The 25392-nt window shown below is 25.8% G+C and overlaps 2 protein-coding genes and 1 long non-coding RNA gene across 3 annotated transcripts; 2 read left to right on the forward strand and 1 right to left on the reverse strand.

Moving 5' to 3' along the window:
* The first annotated feature begins 1125 nt into the window (after window positions 1–1125).
* Window positions 1126–12055, forward strand: LOC135923670 (serine-threonine kinase receptor-associated protein-like). The gene is made up of 8 exons (XM_065458542.1): window positions 1126–1299; window positions 1378–1513; window positions 5104–5279; window positions 5574–5670; window positions 5872–6015; window positions 7175–7314; window positions 11181–11316; window positions 11864–12055. Exons 1-8 carry the CDS (start codon window positions 1185–1187, stop codon window positions 11919–11921), a joined length of 1002 nt encoding a protein of 333 aa, XP_065314614.1. The 5' UTR covers window positions 1126–1184; the 3' UTR covers window positions 11922–12055.
* Window positions 12056–16363: 4308 nt separating this feature from the next.
* On the forward strand, window positions 16364–16957 carry LOC135925357 (uncharacterized). Its single transcript, XR_010571627.1, has 4 exons — window positions 16364–16434; window positions 16482–16549; window positions 16599–16711; window positions 16878–16957. It is a non-coding gene; the product is annotated as an uncharacterized LOC135925357 (long non-coding RNA).
* Window positions 16958–20106: 3149 nt separating this feature from the next.
* Window positions 20107–21722, reverse strand: LOC135923955 (protein LLP homolog). The gene is made up of 3 exons (XM_065458985.1): window positions 21560–21722; window positions 21413–21518; window positions 20107–20332 (listed from the first exon to the last, which is right to left on the reverse strand). Exons 1-3 carry the CDS (start codon window positions 21699–21701, stop codon window positions 20143–20145), a joined length of 438 nt encoding a protein of 145 aa, XP_065315057.1. The 5' UTR covers window positions 21702–21722; the 3' UTR covers window positions 20107–20142.
* Between the last annotated feature and the right edge of the window lie 3670 nt (window positions 21723–25392).

Here is a 25392-nt window from a genome sequence, read left to right on the forward strand (position 1 = left end):
ACGTCATCAATCCCAATTCTAATTTTATTCAAAATAAAATACCAATTATTACAAACTGGGCATACAAGTGAGGCTATGTTTAATAAAAAATATTTTATAACTTATCTCAGCTGCTTACGAATAAAACAATTTAATCACAAAACAAGGAAAAATAATAATTATCGATCATCTTCATATCATTTAAATTATCACATATATTGACTTATTATTGATATCACATCAAAATGTATTGAAATAAAATTGTTTTATCTTATTTTGTTTAGGCATTTCTTTTGTTATTTAAAACGATAAAATCTTTTTTTTATATTCATATAAATATATATTAACTTAAACGATTTATTTTCCTTTATTTATTTGAACATTTTATTTTTAGAGAATAATCTATTAACTTAAAAATAACTTATTTTTTTTGTTAAATGTACTTTTATCGATTAACTTAAATGAAATTTTATATGATAAAAATAAAGAAACGAGATTACTTAATCATCAAAAATGTATTAATATTTTAAAGTAGAAAATGTTATTTATCATTAAATTATCCGCAATAGCTAGATATATTTTGTCTCCATGATTCTTTTAGCTTGTGACTTTTTAATTCTTTTATCTTTTTCACCTTTGCATATTGTTGTTATGCTGTCGTTTTGACTTAATTTTGTTATTGAAGATATTTATTATATCAATTACATTCCATATTTTTATTTTAGTTATTTTATAAAAAATACCCTATAATTTTTTGTTAAATACAAGTAACAATGTTTATTAATAGATTTTGAATTGTAGAAGACTTAAGGCTTAAAACGATATATTATATTATATTTAATAATTAATTGATGTTTTGAAAAGTTTACAATAATTTTTTAATATTAAATTGATGTTAATTTTGTATATATACTTAAATGATCATGATTACTTTTACCTTTTGTTTTTTTGATCATAGTTGAAAAAAAAATCATCATTCTTCCTTAATTATTCAATATAATCGCTCACAATTTATTCTATTCTATTATTACAATTTCTCTTTCATTATTTTTTAAATAATAAAACAATTTTTCGTAAAATTGTTAAAGAAAACATATGAGTTTACAATGACATACGCCATTTTATCTGGCGCTTAAATATATTCGATATATCGCCGATTTAATTTTTAAGTTGGAGATTTTTTAAAAAAAACATTACAATAATAAATGGGCATTTCTCGCCCTTTGCCAGTCACATGTGGGGGGCATACGAGGCCCGTTGTTAAAATAAATTTTAGCCAAATTACACCTGATGGTTATTTTATAATTTCAGCTTCTAAAGGTTCAATATCATATATAAATTGATGTTTTTAATAATTTATATTAAAGTTAATCAAACTATTGTATTTAATTTATGCAGATAAAAAGCCCATGCTTAGACAAGGAAATACTGGAGATTGGATTGGTACATTTATGGGCCATAAAGGTGCTATTTGGGATGCTGCATTAGATGATCAAGCAATTAGAGCTGCTACAGCTTCTGCTGATTTTACAGCGTAATAATTTCTGGTCTATTTTTTATAATAAGCTATAATATTTTTGAGACAATATTATTTAAGATAAGCATAATTAAGTTATAATGACTAAATGGATTCTCAATAATTACTTAAATCGGCACAGGTGCATAACCAGCAGGGTTGGGAGACCTCCTCACCCCACCTCCCATTCCCTGTAGCAATTATAAATTTCTAAGTATTCTATTTCAAATAAGTTATAATCTATTTTATATTTTAGCAAAAAGTTAAAATTAATTTAAATATTTTTCCTGGTATATTAATATTTTATACCAATGATTAAAGTATATTTTCTTATATTGGGTATGAGAAAATTTTATCAACCAAATATTTTCAGTTAATATATTTAATAATAATTATGATTAGTCAAAATTTCAAAAGTATAAAATATTCAGATCCAATGAGACAAAATTTGCTGAATAGAATTATTTCTGAGAAGAAAAAGACTTTAAAATTGTGCCCAATAATATGGAGTCAACATCAAGCTGTTATAGCATTTTAGGATCTAGAAGGGCCTATTTTGAGTGCCCTTGGAAAAATGTTGATATGCCTAAACCAGATATTTCATCTGAAAATTATACTATGAGATTCAATATGACAGCCAATTTTATTTCATTGGAATGTATTAATAAATTATTTAATTATACAAAAATTATGTGCAACATTAAAAAAAATGATATGGATTTTGAGGTTATGGGAATCATGAATATTATTATTTACAACATATAAAACTAAAAGATAATATTGACTAAAAATTTTACAAGATTTATATGATTGTTGAGGCAATTGTGAAATTATATTTTTGAGATCTGTTAGCCTCAACTTGTACCTAGATAAACAAATCATATTAACATGGACTCAATTAAGGATTACTATAAAACAACCATTTTTATTCCTTTTTTGAATATATTTTTAATTCAAATCAATGAATAATTTATCATTCATCATATGGCTCTATCCAATTTAAAAAATATTATTATCAATAAATCAGTCTGAGGATATATTAAACCTCGACATTGAAAAATTAAATATTTGGTTAAATTTTCTTAGAGTATATATTATATTGAAAGGCCAATTAATTTCTGAATTTAAATATTTGTTTAATATTAATTTTAATAGATAATCCTCCAAAAAACAGAATGGAACAAATGTATACTTTTAAATAGATTTTTGAGTTTTTCCAAGCGTATTAAGATTACTATATATTTTGGCAACAATATCAATTAATACAAGCACAAATGGAAAAACCTTTTCTTCATGTTGCAATAGCCTTATTGATTTATTTAACATCAATATAACACTTTCTTAAATTTAGTAAACATTTTGATATATTTTATCTTTTACTACAAGTTTATATTTTTCAAATTTGTTTATCAATTAACTTATATATGTGGATATTAGAATTTAATTTAACTTTATATTAACTAATTTAATTTCAATAGATTTAAGTTAAACTCATTTATATATTGTTATACATTATTTGAGATGGATCGGGCAGTATATTAATTTTTTTAAATTGTCCCGAGGCCTAATTTTTTTTAGATATCTAGGCCACCTAAAAGAATGTCCATATTTATTGTGTGCAACTTTTCTCTAATAAGCAATAGGCTATAGAAAAAATAATTCATTGGAAGCCAAACTTGTTGGAGCTAATAAAATTTTACTAGCAAATTTTCTCAAAAATGGAAATGAATTTCCTGCTTCCTAAACTTCAAAATATTTTCATTGTTATTTGTTTTATGAATGATAAATCTTTCAAGTTCATTCTCATAACTTTCATCGGTAGATGTTATGCCTCATCAGAATCAGAATAATCTTGAAATTATCCAAATGTTTCATTTAGAATATGCTGCCTTTTATGTTTGCAGGATGAATTAGAAAAGTTAAAAATGATAGTTGGCATTGTCATCGCCAGATTTTAAATCTTTTATATATCTGCCTTTTCATTGTCTGTTGAAATCTTAAGACTTTTGAAATTTGGATTTAGAATTAAGCATACCTTATGTAGTGTCTGCACAATAAATCTTTCCTTTAAAAGAGATATTGTCCTCTTTTTTATTGTTTTGATTATTACTATATCACCTTTTGAAGATGACAAAATTTCATTAATTTTTATTTCTATAAATGAACATTATTTATAGTGAATATAATTTTAAGAAACTTTATATGATGATATATACAGAGTTTCATTTATATCTTCCTTAATGGAATAGCTCAATTTGCTATTTGCGTAGATTGGTTAAAATTTTTTACATCATATATATTTAAAGCTATCACAGGTAAGCAATTATCAAAACTATTATGCATTATGTTATTTAATATATGGCTTGAACAATGGTATCCTTTCATCATCTTTAAATGCACTTATATTTTAAATAGCATGTATAAGACAATTGCACAATTATATTTTAGATTTGTAGGTTAATATGAGAATATAAAATGAGTAATTAGATATTTAATTTCCTTTTAATTTTGACTGATTATAATTTGATTGAAAATGATTGGTATATATTAAAGATAAATGAAAATAAGACATATTTTAATTAAATATTTTACCAAATTTTCATTGCTGAACTAGAATTGAAAGAATTTAAAAAAATTATTAGAAAATATATATTATAATTACAAAATTGCAAATTTATATTCATAAAAAGGTATTTAATAAATTAAAATTTCCGTGATTCACGAGAAATTTATGTCCACGCTTAATCATGCTCGGAACGATTTTTGGGAAGGCCCATCACGTCTAATAATTTAAATTTTATTCACACTCACGCAGTGACCCATCTTGTCACACATAATTTCACAGCCCGCTCCCACCTCTATGAGAATTACAATTAATCTCCAATACGGAACAAATTATTGAAAAATTGGTACAATCGAAAAGAAAATTAAATTTTCACTTATGAATGATATTTTGATTAACTTCTTAAAACATTATATAATGTTTGATTCTTTATTTTACCCAGACGGGCTGGGCCGAATTTTAATATTTTCCTAATTTTTTTAAAAAATATCAGGATCGGGCCAGACCTAAAATTTTTTATAAAAAAAAAATACCCGCGCAGGGTTGTATATATTAAAATCGAATATTTTAAATCGTCACTATTAGCTATAAAATTTTTAAAAAATGTAATATATTGTAAAAAATCCGGGCCTAGCCATGCAAATTGTACCTCTGCAGATATCTGATTTACCGTGATTTACATAACAGTTTATATGGCTATAATATTTTTTAACATTATATTCCATCTTAAATATTTTATATTTTCCAATATTTTATTCATGTTCGAAGTTGTCATTTTTTTAAATATGATTGGATATAATAAATTTCATATTATGATCAGGCTTTGTAATGTTGCAAAAAAAATACCCCCCCCTCCCTCCCCCCCCCCCCGTAAATAATTCTTGGTTATGCGCCTGAACCAGCTGCTTATTTTTTTAATATATTTTGTTTCCTCAATCCCCCTTCCCCTCCTTCAGTAGAGTAGATATAATGGTTGTTTACTATTGAAATTTTATCTAAAAAAGACTGATAGAAAAATTGAAAACTTATTTTAATTATAATATAGGAAACTTTTCAGTGCAATAAATGGCAATGAATTATATTCTTTTACTCATGGCCATGTGGTGAAATGTGTTGATTTCTCTAAAAGTTCAAAAACCAAAGCTAATATGCCTTCCAAACTAATGACAGGATCTAATGAAAAAATAGTCAGAGTATACGATCTAGAAAATTATGATAAAGGTTGAATTATTAAACGGTTGAAAAAATAAAATATACTTCTCCTTTTTCTTATATATTTTTTTAAATAAAATTTTGAATATAATTTATTATTTTTTAGAGTATAATTTTAGAAATTAAATATTTGCAGATTTGAATATTATTTTAATTATAATATCCATTTATTGCATTCAAAATATTAAAAACTAGCATTTGTTTGGATAATTAATATGCAAAATTCTTTTCACATAATTCTATTTTATATATAATTTATAATACATGTAATATATTTAAATTTATAAATTTACTCCCAATTAGAGCCAGTTATTTACAAAACGAATTCCAATTTGAAAGACTTAACATTCTTGCAAAATGATAATAACATTTTAACTCTTTCAGAAGATAACATATTAAGGTATTCTACTATATAATATATTATTGATCACGAATATAATAATTGCATGAGACTGTTGAGCCCACTCATGAACTTGACTTGGAACATTTTTAAAAATTTCCTTTCTCTAAAACCCTAAGCATCTCATTTTTCTCTATAGCAAATCTTAACTTTTTTAATATATGATTCATTATTTATTTAAAAAAAAATAAATTAACAAAGACTATTTGCGACCAACACATCAAATGACAAAGAGATTAAGACTTTTGATCTAAAGGAAGATGCGAATGGGATGGAATTATCTCATGATCAAACCATATTAACCATTTCCCATAAACATACTATCACTTTTTTTGATATAATCAAGTAAAAAAATACAATGACTGTTACAAATAGGCTTATTTAAAAACGAATCGAATATTTGATTCATTCGAAATAATCAAATCAAACAGAAAAACAAATAGTAAACAATTTGTTTTGTTTGAATAAAAATAAACATTTATTCAATTTTAATAAATCTAATTATTAGAAAATTTGTTTTTAAATATCAATAAAATTGAATAACCTAAAAAAATTTAAAGTGAAATATTAGAATATTAGCTTATATTTTTATAATTTTCTTACATTATTTATAATCTTATCACAAATTTACGTGATGTGATTTAAGCATTAAGTCCTCTAGTGTTGTTGAATAACACAGCTAGGCTATAAGCAGAATGGTATCTTAGACAGACGACATAATTATAATCACAAGCAACTTGATGGATTAACATTTCAAACGCTAACAAGGGATAAATTGATAAATAAAAATATAATTATGTTTTGTGATAAATTATTATCAAAAAAATCTAACATAATTATGACTGAATAAGAGGAGCCATTTGAGAACGATGTGTTGAATATAGTAAAAATAGTGAAACTACTTGAAATCATTGCGAGAGAACATTATAAAATGTAAAGGAAGAAACGTCTCTTAATAGGCTCTATTTACACCCGCAGTAAAATTGATTTTTTAAAAAATAATAACATATCTTTTAAAACGGTAAATGTCAAGGATTTTAAAGATCTTTATTTATTAATAAAATTAATATACTCCATACATAAAAAAATTATTGAAAAAAATAGGTTATTAAGTAAATAATATCCAAAAATATATTCAGGTAAATTTTTCATCTGATATTTACGTCCTCTCAACTCAGATTCTTTTTTTTAGGACTAACATCCTATTTTATTATTTAAAATTTCAAGCTAAATGACATAATAGTAAAACAAAAAACGGTCAATTTTGTATGAATTATTTTATAAAATGTAGCAAGATGAATTATTAAAATTAAATACGAATAATGCACTATTTGATTCGTATTCCTTTTTTGAATAGGCCTAGTTACAAGCAGATATAGATATAAAAAATATCTCTAAATTAAAATGGTTTGAATCGATTTTGAAAAGGGGTAAGTTAAACACATTATCATGAATGTCAAGCAATGAACATATTTTAAATCATGCGAAAAAAATAAATTGAAAGTTTTCAAGTCATCAAAAAATTCGTATCTCAGATCCTTATATCTTCCGCCTCCCTAAAACCCGACAAAAGTTGTTGCGTCTATGCTGGCCGGGACGATTATAAAATTTACAAAATCAATTACAAAACATTGGAACAAATCGGTTAATTTTAAAGCAATATACATATTGGGATATGGAATTTATTGTAATTCGGAATCACTCAATTTTATTATTTACTGAAGAACATTTTTTTTTGAAAATCTGGACCGGAAATGTATTCCAGCATGTTTAGGATACCCACCTTATAAATTTCAGACAATTTTCGCCTTAAACCTTTGTGCAAATTGATGTAGATTAAGAATACAATATTCTGCAAATTTGTCTGAATTTCACAATGTGAATGATTGCTATATACATGTTACATTTCCGGTCAAATCCGATTTTTCAATGATAAAAATCATACTGAATATATCAAATGAATTCCATACCCCAATACGATATATATTTATGTAATATAAACTGACGGGCATTTACAAATTACGATATAAAAAGAGAAAGTAATGTAAATGCTTTACTTTAGAAATTGGATAGATGATCCATGATTGAATTTCTGCGGAAATCGTTTTTTTTAATTAAAAAAATAATACAAATCCATGAATTTGGGTAAAAATAAATTTTAATGAAGAATGAGAAAGAATAAAAAAAATGAGATTTAAAAACTGACGATTTATTACTAAACAGCCAGCAGCTTAGCCAGCTATTTCGCTTCGACTAAACAGCCATAAAAAAAACAAAATCAAAAATACGAAAAATAGCAATGCCATTAAATACTTAAAGCAAACCAAAATAGGGAGTTCTAATTTAAAAGCTGTATAGTTTTAAGCCAAACAACAGTTAAATATCAAAATTAAGTCGAATTATTACAAAGTCTGAAAGCTTAAAAAGTGAATACTTTTAAAAATGGAATAAAATTAATTTGGTAAGGGTGGAAACGAAAATTAACTAAGTAAATACTTCAGTAAGCGAAAATAAATTCAACTGATCAAGTGTATTTTTGTCATAATAATTTTAAAAAAATCGTTCGAATATATTTAAGAAGTTTTCTGGAGATTTTTCTTCCACTTAAAAATGGCGGCAAGGTCTTGCTCGAGAATATTTATATACTACCAAACTTTATATAACATTCCATACATTCGCAATTTTTATGCATTTTAAAATTTCGATAAAAATAGTTATTTTAATAATAAAAAAATAAGAGTACTTCATAAATTACGTTGCTTCCATTTTCATTTTATCGTTCATAATTAATAGTCCATCATATTAAAATTCAGGGTCGTATATTTGACAGGTTAAATACGATTCAAATATGGTTAAATTCAAATAAATGCTTTCATAAGACAATATTAACTAGTAATCCGCATCGGGCCTAATTTTTAAAGCCCGGCCCGGCCCAAAATTTTTTTAAAAACGTTTAGCCGGCCCGATTTTATTTAAATGTAAAAATTAATATAATTACTCAAAATAAAAGACCAATTATATGGCGTCTAGTTTTATATAAAATCAAAATTTTAATTTACATGAAAAATTCAATATAAAATTGATAAATCTAAATATATTTTAAAAAATTTCCAAGACAAGACCTGACCCGGCCCGATTTTTAAAAAAAATATTAGACCCTGCCCGAACCCGATTTGTTTTAAAAAAGGGCCCGGCCTACTTTTGTAGATCTTTAATATTTAATTTATTTTGTATATAATAATAAAATGAATCTATATTATTAATTTTATATATTTTTTTCATTAAACTATAATTTCGCTCTCCTTGGCAGGGTCTTATTCTGATTCATATTCAATATTATCATTTTCTTTAATATTTTTTAAATTTTCTTCTTGTTGAGATCTTCAATCGATTTTTGTTTTAGTAAGAATATTGACCCAGACCAATATCTTTCTGAAGAAGAAATGTTAGTAAAATGCCATTTCCATTAATGGCCATGGCGAGCAAAGCCCATTCCACTAATTTGAGGCCGGGAACTGATTGTTTCCTATCGAAGTTATTGCTTTCCACATATTTTGATATTAAACACAACTTTTACTTCTGAAATTTATGCTATTACTTGAAATATTTTGATCATCACCCCTTGTAAAATGCCTGAATTTTGTATTATATCACATAATTCATTAAATTTACTACCAGTAAAATGCTCTCCTAAATATTGGGGACACAATAAATAAGCAGCATTGTTTTCACATCATGTATTTATGTTTTTTAAATATATTTTTAATTTTCTTTTGTTGAATTTTTTTATATTTGACCCCTCCAGTCAATTGACTGATTTGGCCTATCAATTGACCGTTAGCCACTTTGTTAAAATCTTTATCTTATTTCACTATATTTTAGATCATTTTTTTTTATAATTATCCTCTCCCTATAATATTTTTAAAAGACGCGTGGAAAATTAGATAAAAAGATATGCGATTATGATAAATCAAATCGTTTATTGAAAGGAAATTCTCAATAAAATATTTTCCCACGAGCTTAAATTCAGGTCATATTTATTATTCAGAAAATGATAGATCAGCTGGATCACAATACTTGTTAACCGATTCTAAAGGAAGACCTCATAAGACATATTCTAGGGGAGATCATGTTTTAAAAAGAATTACTGGGGAAAAAAGTTATGCAAGCAACCAGGATTTGATTTATAAATCGTAAATCTAATATAGGAAAAGGGATTTCATTCTCATCGTGCCAAATGAGAATTCATAAACTAGGATATTTCGTTTTATTAATATTTATTTATTTGTCAATTCTTTGATATAGTCTCTATAAAAAGAACACTATCAAAGAGGATTTATAAGAAAATAAAAGATTCAATAGGCTTTTAAAATCTTGATCCTTCTGCAAGATAACCTTTTTTTGTGAATTTTACAGTATGACATATTGTCCCATTTTTGAAATACACTAGCGTTATCAGGAAATAAGGTATAAATGATTGTACGCAGATGTTGATCAGCGTGTATCGTTTACAAAGGTCAGACTTACAAAACCTTTTGAACTTATAAGTTCCGATATAATTACTCTCTGGATATTTAAGAGTTCGTTTAAACAATCAGTATGATAGGCTTTATTCTTAGTTCTGATTACAAGTTCCCTAACTGTCGTATTTTTATATACGTACTAATATTATGTAATGCCAATCAACCAAAATAAGTAAGGTTGTTGGATTATAAAATTAACGTTGAGTAACACGTGATGAATAGATATATTTTTTTACCAATATTATTGTAATAAAAGATCATTATAAAATTATCGTATTTTTCTTGATATTTATTTTGTAATTGTTGAAAAAATTATTGTTTTTGTTATTCGTAAAGCTATCAATCAAGATATTTTCAATTATCGTAAATTCTAATTCCGAAGAGAATAGTTTTGAATAGTGTAAATTAAGTATTTGAAGGGTTTAAAGGAAGGGATTTGTTTTAGTTAGTTTTGTAAATTGCAGATTAAGCAAAACAATAATCTTGGAAAATTAGTAGTCAAATCATTGATTCATGAATTGGTGAGGAACACCATAAGCTTTATTTTGAATTATTTTTTAAGTATAGACTTGATGGTGGATCTAAAAATGCGTATCCCTCTTTTATTGTAAATCAATCCAAGATATACAAATATGTAAACAATTATAAATGCCGAAACGTTTATTGTAAGCTAACACTATTTGATTAGATAATATTTTGTACACAACCCCCTTTTTTTTAAAAAAACATAATTTTATTTACAGACTCGGCCAAGTGATTTGTGACCTGGGGCATATTTTTAATTTTGATCATTTTATTGGCATGGAATTTTAATTTCGTATTTTTTTTGAATTATTTGTAAATCTTTCAAAGAGAAATTGAAAATATGAGCAATATTAAAATCTCCATTATATGATTTATAATTTTTTTAAACCCGGTCCTTAATGTTGGGCCTACATGTTTCTGATAAATATAATATATAAAGGTATTTATTTCGTTCATATTCAGACACGGAATTTAAGGCTCACTTTGGCGCGATTAACTCTATCAAATGTGGTCCCGATAATGAGCTATTCGGTACCGGCAGTGAAGATGGCTACGTCAAGCTATGGCAATTCCAGCCTGGCAAAAACTATGGATTATGGTTATTGATTAAAAAAATTTTTTTTTGAAAAACTTTATTTTGGCGCTCTCTCTTATCTGTAAGAAACGATAAGAAAAAGTGAAATAAATATATTTTTATTTATAGTTTTAGGGGGTTTTTTTTAAAAAAAAAGAAGTAGCTTATTAACCTACAATAGGCTAAAAAATATGCACTTGTTCATATTTTTTTGTAAAGTTGTAGTTGTAGAACCCAATTATAATTAGCTTATAAATTTTAGATAACAAGTTTTTTTGCAAAATTTGTGAGGTTTTTACACTTAAAATTTTTTATAAGTTGAACCAGGACACATCCTTAATCATTTTAAAATACAGTTTTTTTAGTCATATAGTTTCCCTTTTCAAACAAGCAGTAATTTAAGTTTTTTGAATTTCAATTATTCATGTCTAAAATTTGACATGGGCTTGGGATTAGTTATTAAAATAAGGAATCTAATCAATCAAAATTAGAAAATCATATGCCGTCTTATATTAACTTTGAAGAAAAATATTCACGTGTACATAATCTCATTTATTTAATATAAAATTAGGACTGCCAGGATCAAAGATGATGATAAAGTTGACGATGTCTCAAATTCAGTTGAATAGGATGATTGTGCTCAAATTACTTAAAAATTAATTATTTTTTTTTATTGTTCCAATTTTTCTTATTAAAACTATTATACTACTTATAAACTTTTATTTATATGCCAAAAATCAAAATAGTATACTAGCAATAAAACGTCGTGATATTCCTATTTTCTATGTATATATATAATTATCAGGAGCACGGGACAGTCATTTTTGCGCTCCTGTTTCGTTCCGGCTACTTTTCGGAATGCGTCCCTTAAAAATAAATTATCTATTATGTCTATAATCACGAGAGTATCTAGAATCCCCGGGTCACCGAAAGATCTAAATAGGTGTTAGTTTTGAAATATCGGATAAAACTAACAACTCTTATTTTCAAAAACGTTCTTTTCTCATTTTGCGCCATATTAATTAATTTATTAATAGGCCTTATATTTTCCTATAAAAGGGGCACAATTTTATGTTTATGATGTATATAAATTTTTTTAGACATGATTAAAAATGACTTAAAGAGATTGAAAAGGTTAGAAATGTATGTAAAAGATTACAATGAAAAAATCAATGAAAAAACGTAAAGAATTGTTAAAAAAATGGACCTAAATTTATAAATTATTTTTAAAAATACAAAAGAATTATCAAAAATGAGAAGAAAAATAAATTGAGAGAAGATATAGTAAGAAAAATAAAAGTAAAGAAAATCGCAAAAAGTTAGAAATAAATTGAGAAAAACGTAAAGAAATCTCAAAAATTTAGAAATAAATTAAGAAGGAATAACAAAAATAAATAAAAATTTTAAAAAATTACTATTTTCCTTTCTTGAATTGGAATTTTCCTTTTTTGATTGACACTTTTCCTTTTTTGATTAGACTTTTTCCTTTTTTGTTTAACACTTTTCCTTTTTTGATTGAACCTTTTCCTTTCTTGATTGAACTTTTTCCTTCTTTGATCAGACTTCCTTTCTTTTTGAGAATTTTCCTTTTTTTGATTGACACTTTTACTTTTTTGATTGAACCTTTTCCTTTTATGATTGACCCTTTTCATTTTTATGAGAAACCCTGTATAAACTATTTTTAAAATACAAAAGAATTATCAAAAATATGAGACGAGAAAAAATTGAGAAAAGATATAGTAAGAAAAATAAATTGAGATACAAATAAAGTAAAGAAATCGCAAAAAGTTAGAAATAAAATAAGGAATGACAAAAATAAATAAAAATTTATAATTTTAAAAATATTACTTCCTTCTTTGAATGGGAATTTTCCTCTTTTGATTGACACTTTTCCTTTCCTTTTGTGAATATTCCTTTTTCGATAGACACTTTTTTTTGATTGAACCTTTTCCTATTTTGTTTGACACTTTTCCTTTTTTGATCGGACTTTTTCCTTTCTTTTTGGGAATTTTCCTTTTTTGATTGACACTTTTCCTTTTTTGTTTGGGCCTTTTCCTTTTTTGATTGGACCTTTTCCTTCTATGATTGAAACTTTTCCTTTTGTGATTGGGACTTTTCCTTTTTTGGATAGGAAACCCTGTAAATTTTTATTTTTAAAATTATAAAAATGAGAAAAATAAAATTTAGAAAAGGTCATAAAATAAAGATTAAAAATGACTTAAAGAGATTGAAAAGGTTAGAAATGTATGTAAAAGATTACAATGAAAAAAAATCATAAAAAAAATATTGTATGTATGATGAAAAAAAAGGTAAAGAATTATTAAAAAAATGGACCTAAATTTATAAATTATTTTTAAAAATACAAAAGAATTATCAAAAATGAGATGAAAAAAAATTGAGAAAAGATATAGTAAGCAAAATAAATTGAGAAAAGATACAAATAGTAAATAAATAGCAAAAAGTTAGAAATAAAATAAGAAGGAATGACAAAAATAAATAAAAATTTAAGAAAAATTGAAAAATTTATAATATTTTTTAAAAAATTACGATTTTCTATTTTTGAATGGGAATTGTCCTTTTTTTGATTGACACTTTATCTTTCCTTTTGGGAATTTTCCTTCTTCGATTGACACTTTTCTTTTTTTGATTGGACCTTTTACTTTTTTGTTTGACACTTTTCCTTTTTTGATTTAACCTTTTCTTTTTTTGATTGACACTTTTCCTTTTTTTGTTTGGGCCTTTTCTTTTTTTGATTGAATCTTTTCCTTTTATGATTGACCCTTTCCTTTTATGATTGAAACTTTTCCTTTTTTGAATGGGAAACCCGAAACCCTGTATCTCAAAGATGGATTGGCAAATACTATGATGTTATATTATCTGCAAATGAAAAGTACTTAAAAACATCTATCGTCACATATGTGTTATGCGACCGGATTTAGCCAATTTTTAAAAACGACTAACTAAAGGTTTAGAAATTTTATCCATAGATGATAGAAAGGTTCGGACATGAATTTCAAGGGATATATAATAATATTTTTGCTAAAGTTTTGATTTAGCCCTTAATCGTCGAATCAAGGCGCATTGTATTCAGCAAAAAAATAGACCTTATCATTTATGAAAGTTAGTTGAAGATTTTTTAATAGAAAATATTTTATTATAGTATTAGTTCAGATAGATGATAAATAAAAATAATGAATCTAGAAAAATTATTCCCCATAAAAAAATTTCCCGGAAAATAATTCCCCATTTTTTTAGATCCTAAAAAAATATTAACTTAAGTAGAAAATTAACAAAATAGGAAACAGAAAATATTTCCCCGAAAATATTTAAAAATTTTGAGGAAATAACAAAATAAAAAAATTTACCAAATAAAATTGTTAAACAAAATTATAAATAACAAATGGTTAATGTTAAACAAACCCAATTTTAAAAATATTATTCGTTAACCCTAAATATAATGTTATGGAAGATTATTTTTGGTTTAGGTCTTCAACTATTACCAAATTTTTAAAGTGAGCATTGACAGCAGGCGCTTAACCTGGAATTTTCTGCGGGGAGGGTGATTTTTTAGCAACATTTTATACAAAATATTTAATGAAAATTTAATCTTTGCGATTGTGCTAATTTTTTGATAATTTGTTTTGTAATTGAGGATTAAATATAAAAATAAAGTTGACCCATTCAATCGATTTTCTGATGTACTTCTGAGATAGGTTTATATTCTCCGTAATTAATGCATGGTCCTCTAATTTATACTTGTACTAGTCGGTTTCAAAATATACAGTAATTTTAAAAGATTTGGAAAAAATATATGGAGTATACAAAACTACTAAGGTGTTTTCTTGGAGGATTATTTAAAAATTAATTTTTCATACTAAGATTTAAATTTTGAAATTATGGGCATTGGATACATTCATAATTGATATGAGTAAGAAATTCACAAAAAATTGGAATAAAATCGGTTATTCTATATTAATGCTCAATTGAGTTCATGTTAATATTGGAACGATTGTTTGCCTAGAAAGTCGAGGCTTGTGTATCATATAATCTTGCTTTAGCTAGGTATTCACATAAATCCAATGAAATTATTAGTCGATATTATATCGTAGTTTCTAAGTATCGTTTTTTTGAAAAATATTACATAAAATTGTTTAATGAAATAATTTTATACATTACAATGAGAAAAAAAAAATCGACAGTCCTATTGAATCTATTGTTTTAGCGGAAATATCTGATCCAGGCTATACTAATATTTATTTAAGATCGAAAAATGCTTTAACAGCTTAATGTCAAGGACTTCATTGTGTTGGGCATGCTTTTTCTTCTTGTAGCCCAAGAAGTCTTAAAAATATTTCTATTCAGAAAATTCTCTCTAATAATTACTAACCTCCTGAAGAACTTATTACTTTATTATATATTTTTTTATTTCTGGGAAATATTTTACTGCAGGGTTTTTTTCCATATTTTTTCTTCCTAGGGAATTATTTTTTGCTTACTGTAAAGAATAATCAATGTAAATATCGGTCAGTTTTGCACAGGGGCGGACTGGCCATAAGACCCAGTGGGCATTTTGCCCACGAGGCCGCGAGAAAATGTCGATTTTGAGGCCGATGAGAGGAAAATACCAAAAAAGAGGCCGGTAGGAAAAAAAAATATTATGTTGTTCACATTATTTTCTCTTATCATTTATTTATTATTAATGATATCTATTATTTGAATATAAACATTCCCTGAGAAGAATTATCATGTCGTTTACTATATTTGAATGCATAAAATATCAATTACGTCGCTTGACGCTATATATCATTTACCACGTGCTTTTCGTTTTTTTTCTTCAAAGGAAGTGAAAACGCTTATGTTTTGAATAGAGTGAAAGCTAAGTTTTCATTAATTTATATTATTATATACATTAATTTATTGTATATAGGAAACTATCTTCTTCTTAATTTATTGATCCTTTCCTTTTGAGTTGGGCTTGAGTAGAGTGAAAGCTAAGTTTTCATTAATTTATTATATTATATTTTTATACATTAATTTATTGTAGAAGAAACTTTTGTGCGCCTAATAGTTGACAATTTACTGATCATTAACAAACAAACATAATATAAGAAAAGAAACACATAAATTGAGATGGAAAGCTAAGTTTTCATTAATTTATATTATTATATACATTAATTTATTGTATATAGGAAACTATCTTCTTCTTAATTTATTGATCCTTTCCTTTTGAGTTGGGCTTGAGTAGAGTGAAAGCTAAGTTTTCATTAATTTATTATATTATATTTTTATACATTAATTTATTGTAGAGGAAACTTTTGTGCGCCTAATATTTGTATTACAACAATTTACTGATCATTAGCAAACAAACATAATATAAGAAAAGAAACACATAAATTGAGATGTATGTAAATAGTCAAAAGTAAAAAACTTATTTATATTTCATAAAGATAGTAATGTTTTTTTATTATTATTACTGGCTGGTAACATAACAGATTACTTTATGCTTTATATTAAAATACAATTCTTTAAAAAAATTATAATAAATTTTATTTTAGTTGAATTGATATATTTTCATATATGCATAGAAATGCCAAAAGGAAATTTAAAGGTGGAGCTGAAAAATTAAGAAAAAAAAATGCTGCTGGTCTCAAAGCAGCTGGTGCTGATCCAAAACAACTTAAATTATCTTTTTTTGATAAATCAATTCCAAGTATTTCAAATACTATTACTTCATGTAAATAAACTATTTTTTTAGAGATATCAACAACTGCCTCCCATTCACCACTACCTGAAACAACTACCTTATCTGCAACATCTTCATGTATTATGGCATCAGTTCAATCATTGCCACTATCCTCACACTTGTCAGAAGCAACTACATCAATAATACCTTCAGATATTTTTCAAAGTGTATTATCAGAATTGGATATGCATACACATGAAAATTTTAAGTTGCAATTAACAGCCACTATACCTCAAAAACTTAGATTTTTAATGCAACATCCTATACAACCAATAAACATTAAATATGATAAATTATATTATCGAATGGTAATGAGTGAAAAAATACCTAGAAAATGGATTACCATAAAAATTATATGCAATAAAGCCCAAGCTGTGTACTGCTCAATCTGCCTGGCATTTGCAGTATGTGAAAACACTTTCACAACAGGCTCTACAAATTTTCGTCACATGCACTCAGTTATTAAAATACATGAAAATTCAAAAGTGCATATTAGTGCTGTCGAGGCCTACCTCAGAGCTTCAAAAAACCAGTCGTTTAATAATTCAATTAGCGTTAAAATATTAAATGGAAAAAATCGACAAATTCATAACAATATCCACATAATAAAACAAATATTAGAGATAATAAAGTTTTTAGGTAAACAAAACTTACCATACAGAGGATCAAAGATGACCGAAACACTTAGCCTCTTTGATAATGAAAATTTAAATCATGGCAATTTTCTGGAAATGATCCGAATTATATCAAAGAATGATCAAATACTTAGAGATCATTTAGAGAAGGCTATTTTAAAAAGCAAACGTAGAAAAGATACGCTTAAACTATCTAACAAATCAAAATCGAAGGGAAGAGGTTCTCTCATAACCTTGTTGTCAAAAACAACTGTCAACAAAGTTATTGATGCTGTTCTTGATCAAATCAGGAATTTAATAAAAAAGGAGATTGGTAACAAACGGTTTAGTTTGCAAATGGATAGTACTCAAGACATTTGCATTTATGATCAAGCAACCATTTGCCTACGATACATATATAATGGTAAAATAACAGAAAGGCTTTTTGCACTTACAAAAGTTACGAACTCTTCTGGAAAAGGATTTTTTGATATCTTGAGTGAATGCTTTTTAAAACATGGAATTCAAATGAGAAATATAATTGGAGAATCATTTGATGGTGCTGCAAATATGCGGGGGGAATTTGTTGGGTTGCAAGCTCTTATTAGACAAGAGGCTCCAGGTAGCTTGTATATTTGGTGTTATAATCACATATTAAATCTCTGTATATGTGATTCATGCGATAATATTGAAGGCAAAATTTTATTTGGATTATTGAACAGACTAGCAACCTTCTTTGGTGAATCATATAAAAGGATGGACGCTTGGGTGAAACAGAATAACTCAACTGGCCAAAATAAACTGAGAAGGCTGCAAAAAATAGGTGAGACAAGGTGGTGGGCACGTGAAAAAGCCCTTAAATGGATATATGGCAAAGAGAGCCTACTTCCAATAACGATAAGTGCACTTCGATTTATAATAGATAATAAATCATTTGAGGCAAAAACCTCATCAGAAGCGCAGTCGTTGATAGATAATTTATGTAAATTTAAGACTCTTAGTACAGCTGTAATATATTTAGAAATTTTTGAAATAATGGGGCCATTGTCATTGTATCTTCAAACCAAAAATTTAGATATTTTGTCGGCATGGAAGATGATAGAAGATGCTAAGTCTTCTGTGTCATCGATTACTATTACATCAATTCAAAATAAAGCAATAAAAATGGCTTCTGATTTAAATGAAACACTTTCATATTTAAAGCTTCCGGAGAGTATCTGTGTACAGACTGCTCTGCCAAAAATTCGAATAGGATGAGCAAAGAGAATATATAGTGATGAAGGCCAGGATGAACGTCCTCAAGAATCGATTGACGTTTATAGGGTTGAAGTATTTCGTCCTATAATTGATCAAATTATAAACAGTTTGTCGGAACGCTTTTCTGCGAATAGAGAGCTTATTTTGAATGTGCGATATTTGCATCCAAGGTATTTTGATGACATAAATAGTAAAGGTATTTCTGAAATGGCCTTGGAAAAACTGGCGCAATTGGCAAATATATCGAGTGAAAAATTACATAACGAATTGTGTTCATTTTCTAGTGTATTCAAAGATTTAATAGCAGAATTAAATGAAACGGGCGATGATATCTTATGTACAAGTGAGGAGTCGAATGAAGAAGATGGAATACTACAATATGATAATAACTCGAAGTGTGATAAATGTAACAATTGTTTAATATGCGTGTATAAAATTCTTAAGAGGTACAATATGCATACAAGTGCATACACTAATTTATTTCTGGCGTATGAATACATTTTAACTTTATCATTTACGCAGGTTAATTGCGAGAGAACATTTAGCAAATTGAAAATTATAAAAAATAGGCTGAGAGCTAATATAGGCCAAGAAAAATTAGAAGCGTTTTTAATGATGTCAGTTGAACGAGAACTATTATCGCAGATTGAAATAGAAGATATTCTTGTTTATTTACGCAAAGGTTCAAAGTTAATGAGAGATTTATTAACATAAAAATTATATATTATTAATTCATTTATTTAAATCTTATTTATATCTATTACAATATGATCTCTAATTTTATAAGTGCAACAATATTATTCTCTGTGCAATATTGTATAATTGTTATAATTTTATATGTGTAATTAATTGATTTTATATATTGAGTATGATGTATTATATTATATTTAACATGTGATGTATGATTTGATTTTATAGTGCAATATCCTTGTAAATTTAATATAAAATATATATGTGCAATGAATATTTTTTTATATGTGCAATGAATATTTTTTAATATGTGCAATGAATATTTTTTAATATGTGCAATGAATATTTTTTTATATGTGCAACGAATATTTTTTTATATGTGCAATGAATATTTTTTTATGTGTTCACAATGAATATGATTTTGGATGTGCAATTTTTAAAATAAAATATATGATTATCGTGTCATTATTCTTTTCTTTTTTTAAAATGTAAATTGTTTGAACCTATAAAAAATAACAAGTAATAAAAATTTATAATTTAAAGAATTTAAGGGAACACGGCCGAAGGCCAAGCAAAAGCGGGCCGAAGGCCTGCAAAATAGGAGGTATGGGGGCGAAGCCCCCATAAAAACGAGGCCGCTATAAAAAAAATGCCCAAGAGGTCGTAACGTCGCCAGTCCGCCCCTGGTTTTGCAGTCATATCAGAATGAAAAAAAAATTGTGGATCACCAACAGTCCTACAAAAACAAAAAGTATTTAATTATACCAACGCTATTGTGATACTAATTACACGTTTTTACTTCTATAAAATAGCAACCCCCCCCCTTCTCTAAATTCTTATTCAGTACTCAATTACCACAAACTCAAAGAAATTATTTTTTACCTTAACAAGTTTTAATTATATCTAAACTTATATGGTTATAGATGACAATTATGATGGTGCACCCTTACATTTTATTGACAATGCGTGCATATCAAAAGTTCCTTAAAATTTAAAGAAACAATCTTTCATGAAAAAAGTGATAAGTTGGCATGAATTTTTAGGAGCAAAATAGAAATGAATAGTAAATTTTAGAATATTATGTTAAGATTATTAGAATTTTCGAGAATAATATAAAATTAGCAAATATAAGAGCCCTACATTATTTATTTTTGAAACTAGTCTACATAATAAAAGAGTTATACCTCACTAGATTGATTTAGGACCAGCATTCATCAAATTTGATATTATTTTTAATAGTTTTATTAAAGAATTTAAATTTAATAATGCCCATCTTGGTAGTGGCTAAAAGTGGGCCTGGTCATTGATTAGATCTATGTGCTAACCATGCCATATTTATATAAATGCACATGTTTAATTATATTGTACAAAATAATATTTTGCTAGCTTATGCAATAGATTCATTGTGGGAATGTAAATTAGAAAAAATTATTAAAAGTTTACAATAAAATGGTAGGGTATCTCTCATTATATAGAAAATTTCAATAAATTTTAGAAGGGCTATTTTGTGCAATTGCTACAAGATAAATAATATTAAAAAATTTATTTTCCTTTTATAATTAGTGGTATATCTAAAATTTTGTTTGTGGAAAGCAAGAATTTCTAAGAAATTCAGTGAGATTACAATTTTTTATATTTCAGAAATTTGTAGTAACCAATAATATAAATTTAAAACTTCATAAAGAGCTTTAAAATTAATATCTAAAACACGATTTCATTTTATTTGAGTAATTAAATGAAGGATGTATAAATTTAAAACAAAATTTTCTTATTCCTTGTACATTTTTTTAGATTGTGTTTAAATTTTTTTATAGACCTTTGATTCATCCATTTTGGATACTGACCATGTTCATCTTTATGAGTCTTTGTATTATATTGTTTTATTACTTCCATTTTTTGGCTATCTTTTATGGAGAGAATATCTATAAATATTATTATACAATGTAAGGATCATGTTTATTACCAGGTTTTGATATAACCACATCTTCTAAGGATTTTAAATTGATAACAACTTTTTTTAATTTTTCTAACTCTTTTACGCCGTTTTTAACACGTTTGATTGCTCTGAATTTTCTTTTACGCTTACTTCTTAAACTTTTGGCCATGATTTAAAAATGAATGCAAATTTGTTGCGATTGATACTAAACATTATCTAGTCAATGAATAGCAGTGTAATGTTTTAAATTATGAAAGATTTTTTTAAATATTAAACACAAAATTACCTTCAAAAATTATTTTACAAAAAAAATTAGAATCGGACAGAATTTGATTAAATCTTGTTTAAGCATTAACTTCAGCATTGGTGTATAGCGTAAAATTTGGCGGGGGAGGGGGTGACTACGATTATTTAAAATATGTTATCAAAAAATATGATATTCATAATATTGGATTTTTTTTATTAAGAATATGAATATATTCTTTATTTATATTATAATTTAAAAATAATATAATAAATTTAACCGATATCTATACAAGTTTAAATATGTAAAAATATGAATTTAAGAATTGCCATTAATCCTTCATTTATTCATTTTCTTTGAACTGTATGTTTTCAAAAAAATTTTATTCGTTCCGCGATGATTTTCATTCTATATTTTGGTACATGGTTCTAAAATCTATTCCGATATCGAAGGTCCATTAATACTTATGAACATTAATTTTGAAAAATTATTCACTCTTAAACTTGCTCGATTATCTACTATAATTATAATCATGAGTTGAAGGCTCCTTTTATATTCGGCAGTACTGCAGGATAAAGTCTATATTAAGGTTTTTTTAAAATTTTTATTCGGAATAATTTCATCGATATAAGCCCAGCAATCGTTTCATATTTATTAAATTTGAATCTTTGTGAGAATATTTTCATTTGCTTCACGCTAAATGCATCTAAGTTCTTAGCTAGATTATCTTTTTGAATAAATAATGTATTGAGAAGATTTCTAAAATAAAAAAATAATTTTATTATTCCAGTAATTTTATCCTCGTTTTCAAAGCTATTTTTTAAACAGAACTGAATGATGCTTCTTAGAGAAATTTTGAATTGTTATTTTTAATATACTCCTCTAGGATTTTTCTATGGTATATTTTCAAATAAAAGTTTAATTTTGGAATCGAGTGGCATCACTAAATATTTAACTACATATAGCGTTTACAGGACAGAGGGTAGGGGCTATTTGTCTTCATTTTTTTGAAAGGGGTAGGCACCCAAAGGAGGGTAAGATAAAATTAAAATAAACATTATTTGTAGATTAAAGATATAAATGATAAAAAAAATTAAATTTATTATTAAGTACTTATTTCTCATTCATTCGCTGATAAGATTTTAACAGTTTGAAGTTAGTCACGCTGGTAGCTTATGTTTAGAAAACGGTTAATATAAACATGTTGATTATCACCTATTATTTATTAGTTATTTCTGGCCAAAATAATCACGAGGCTTGAAAGAGTTTAATTAGAATTGAAGATATAAAAGGTGTTTCATTAGAATATTTTTAAAAATAATATGATAGATTGTTTTAGTATAATGTGTCACAACGACATGGTTGTCATTGTGCATCAAAACCTAAATATAAAAATAGAAAACAAATATATATATATAAAAGGAAATTAATAATAATTAGGAATTACGAAATCATAAAATCAACTTTAATTCTTTATTCAAAATTATAATAGTAAACATCATAAAAAAATAAAATAAAATAAAATTAAAAAATTAAAAGTAAATTTTAGTTAAAATAATCATCCTTTTTCGCATCATAATTTCTCCATTATATATCCTTTTTCTTTAATCAACATTTACATAGTCTCACTAGCGAAGAATAAAAAGTTCTACATCCCACTTGTTAAAACTGTTAAAGTATGAAAAAATCTACAAATCTCACGCGTTTTTTTCTCATTTACATAGACGGGGATATTTTAATAAAACATTATTTTTGTTTACGATTTGCATAATGCATTTTTTTGTAAAGTAAAACTGCAACATAATGGATAAGCAAATATAGCGGCCGAAGGAAGCGGATTTTTTTTTATGAGCAGTGGTATATTTGGAGTTCGCCTCTATTGAATTTTCTGCCATGAAGATGTTGCCAATTTTACTATTGTAGAAGTAGAACTGATAAAATATTACAATTTATTTAAACATTTAAAGGATTTTGTTAAAATTGGACTATTGCCTATAGTGTTGTTAATTCGGCTCAATCAGTCAAAAAAATTTGCTAGACCTTGGGGCAACAATACATATTTTTTTGTAAATTGGGATATACTTTAAGTTTAAACATGATCGATGCGAAGATGATATTTTCGTCTAAAAATTTGATTTAGTTGCTTCAAACGCTGCTGAAAATATCATCACTACTTGCTAATGGTGAATCTCAATTTATATTTTAATAAGGTAGAAGCGGCGACAACTTTAAGGATTTCTATAAAAATTGTTGTGATATTCAAATTAATATTTTTATACAAAAAATGTCTTATGCAAATTAGAAGAATTATTACGATATTATAAGCGATGTTGGTTAATTTCATATTACAGACTATATAATTTAAAATATTTATAAAAAAATTATTAAGCTTTAAAAATCTTAATAAATAGATTTTAAGAAAGCTTATTTTTTAAGATAACAATTTTTAATAAATATATTTTAAAAGCAAAATTTTTATGAACCTCGTCATGAAATATTTTTCTTGTACATTTTTTTAAACAATTTTTATTAACTTTTAATTTTTGACTCTCTAATATTGGATGAATAAAGATTAGTAAAGAGATTATATTATTACTTTAAAGAGATTATTATTAATTAAAGCCTTTATTATTTATTTATACATTTTTCTTCTTTACAGGGGCAGAGTTGTTAAAGTAGCGCGCTATCTTTTTTGGTAGCTATAGCTAATAGCGGCTACTTTTTTAAAAATTATTTAATTTTTTTAGCGCGCTACTTTAAAAAAATATAATGAATGTAAGTATAAGCACGAAAATTTAATTTTTAAATTGAAATATATTTTCAATTTGTAATTAATATTTTCAATTTGTATTATAAACCTAAATCACCTGTTAATAATTTAAAATGGCATCGCATATGGATATCCAAATCGTTGAAAGTGATTCAGAGTCAGACAATGATATTAATGAAATGGAATATACAAGGGAAGAAAATAATATTCATAGCAATACTTTCCCATTCCCTAGATTTCAAAAATTTTTCAAGATTAATATTAAAACAAAAACTGGCTTCAAATTTATATGTTTAAAATGTAAAAAAAATATTTCCTCAAATCAATCCAGTCTATAACCTCAAGAAACACCTAAAGGTAAATTATCATTTTTACATAAAATAATAATATTTATTTTATAAGACTCTTCATGCTAATAGTTTTAAGAAAATTGAACAACATTTAAATAAATTTGACCTAGGTGAATCTACATCCAAAAAGACTAATTCCATTCAGACAAAATTAATTAATAATACAAATGCTAATATTTCTCAGAAATTAACTGATAAAGTTATTGTGGATTTTATAATTGATACAGTTCAGCCAATGTCCTGGGTTGATAATCCATCATTTACTATGATGATTAAAACTTTATCACCTGGTACAACTATTTTATGTGGCCAGACACTTGTGAATAAAATAGCAGATAAGTTTAAAGTGATGAAAGATGCTTTAATAGTAGAATTATCAGAGATATCTCATATATGTACCACGGCAGATAGTTGGACACATAACAGAAGGTAAACACTTATTTATATTTATAAATTGATCTGATTAAATATTTTTAGAGCTTATTTGGGAATCACA

Source organism: Gordionus sp. m RMFG-2023, chromosome 2 (genome assembly GCF_954871325.1).
Source record: "Gordionus sp. m RMFG-2023 chromosome 2, tfGorSpeb1-WG-v2, whole genome shotgun sequence".
NCBI classification, from domain to species: Eukaryota; Metazoa; Nematomorpha; class Gordioida; order Chordodea; family Parachordodidae; genus Gordionus; species Gordionus sp. m RMFG-2023.

Bases quoted from the DNA above. Each gene is read 5' to 3' on its own strand.
- LOC135923955 (XM_065458985.1), bottom strand. From the start codon at position 21,701: ATGGCCAAAAGTTTAAGAAGTAAGCGTAAAAGAAAATTCAGAGCAATC. The intron at 21,519-21,559 runs GTAATAAACATG...TAATATTTATAG, and splicing joins TGTGGTTATATCAAAACCTG to ATATTCTCTCCATAAAAGAT. The intron at 20,333-21,412 runs GTCTATAAAAAA...TTGTTTTTGTAG, and splicing joins CCAAAATGGATGAATCAAAG to GACTGTTGGTGATCCACAAT.
- LOC135923670 (XM_065458542.1), top strand. From the start codon at position 1,185: ATGGGCATTTCTCGCCCTTTGCCAGTCACATGTGGGGGGCATACGAGG. The intron at 6,016-7,174 runs GTAAAAAAATAC...ATAAATTGAAAG, and splicing joins ACTTTTTTTGATATAATCAA to TTTTCAAGTCATCAAAAAAT. The intron at 11,317-11,863 runs GTTATTGATTAA...ATATAAAATTAG, and splicing joins GGCAAAAACTATGGATTATG to GACTGCCAGGATCAAAGATG.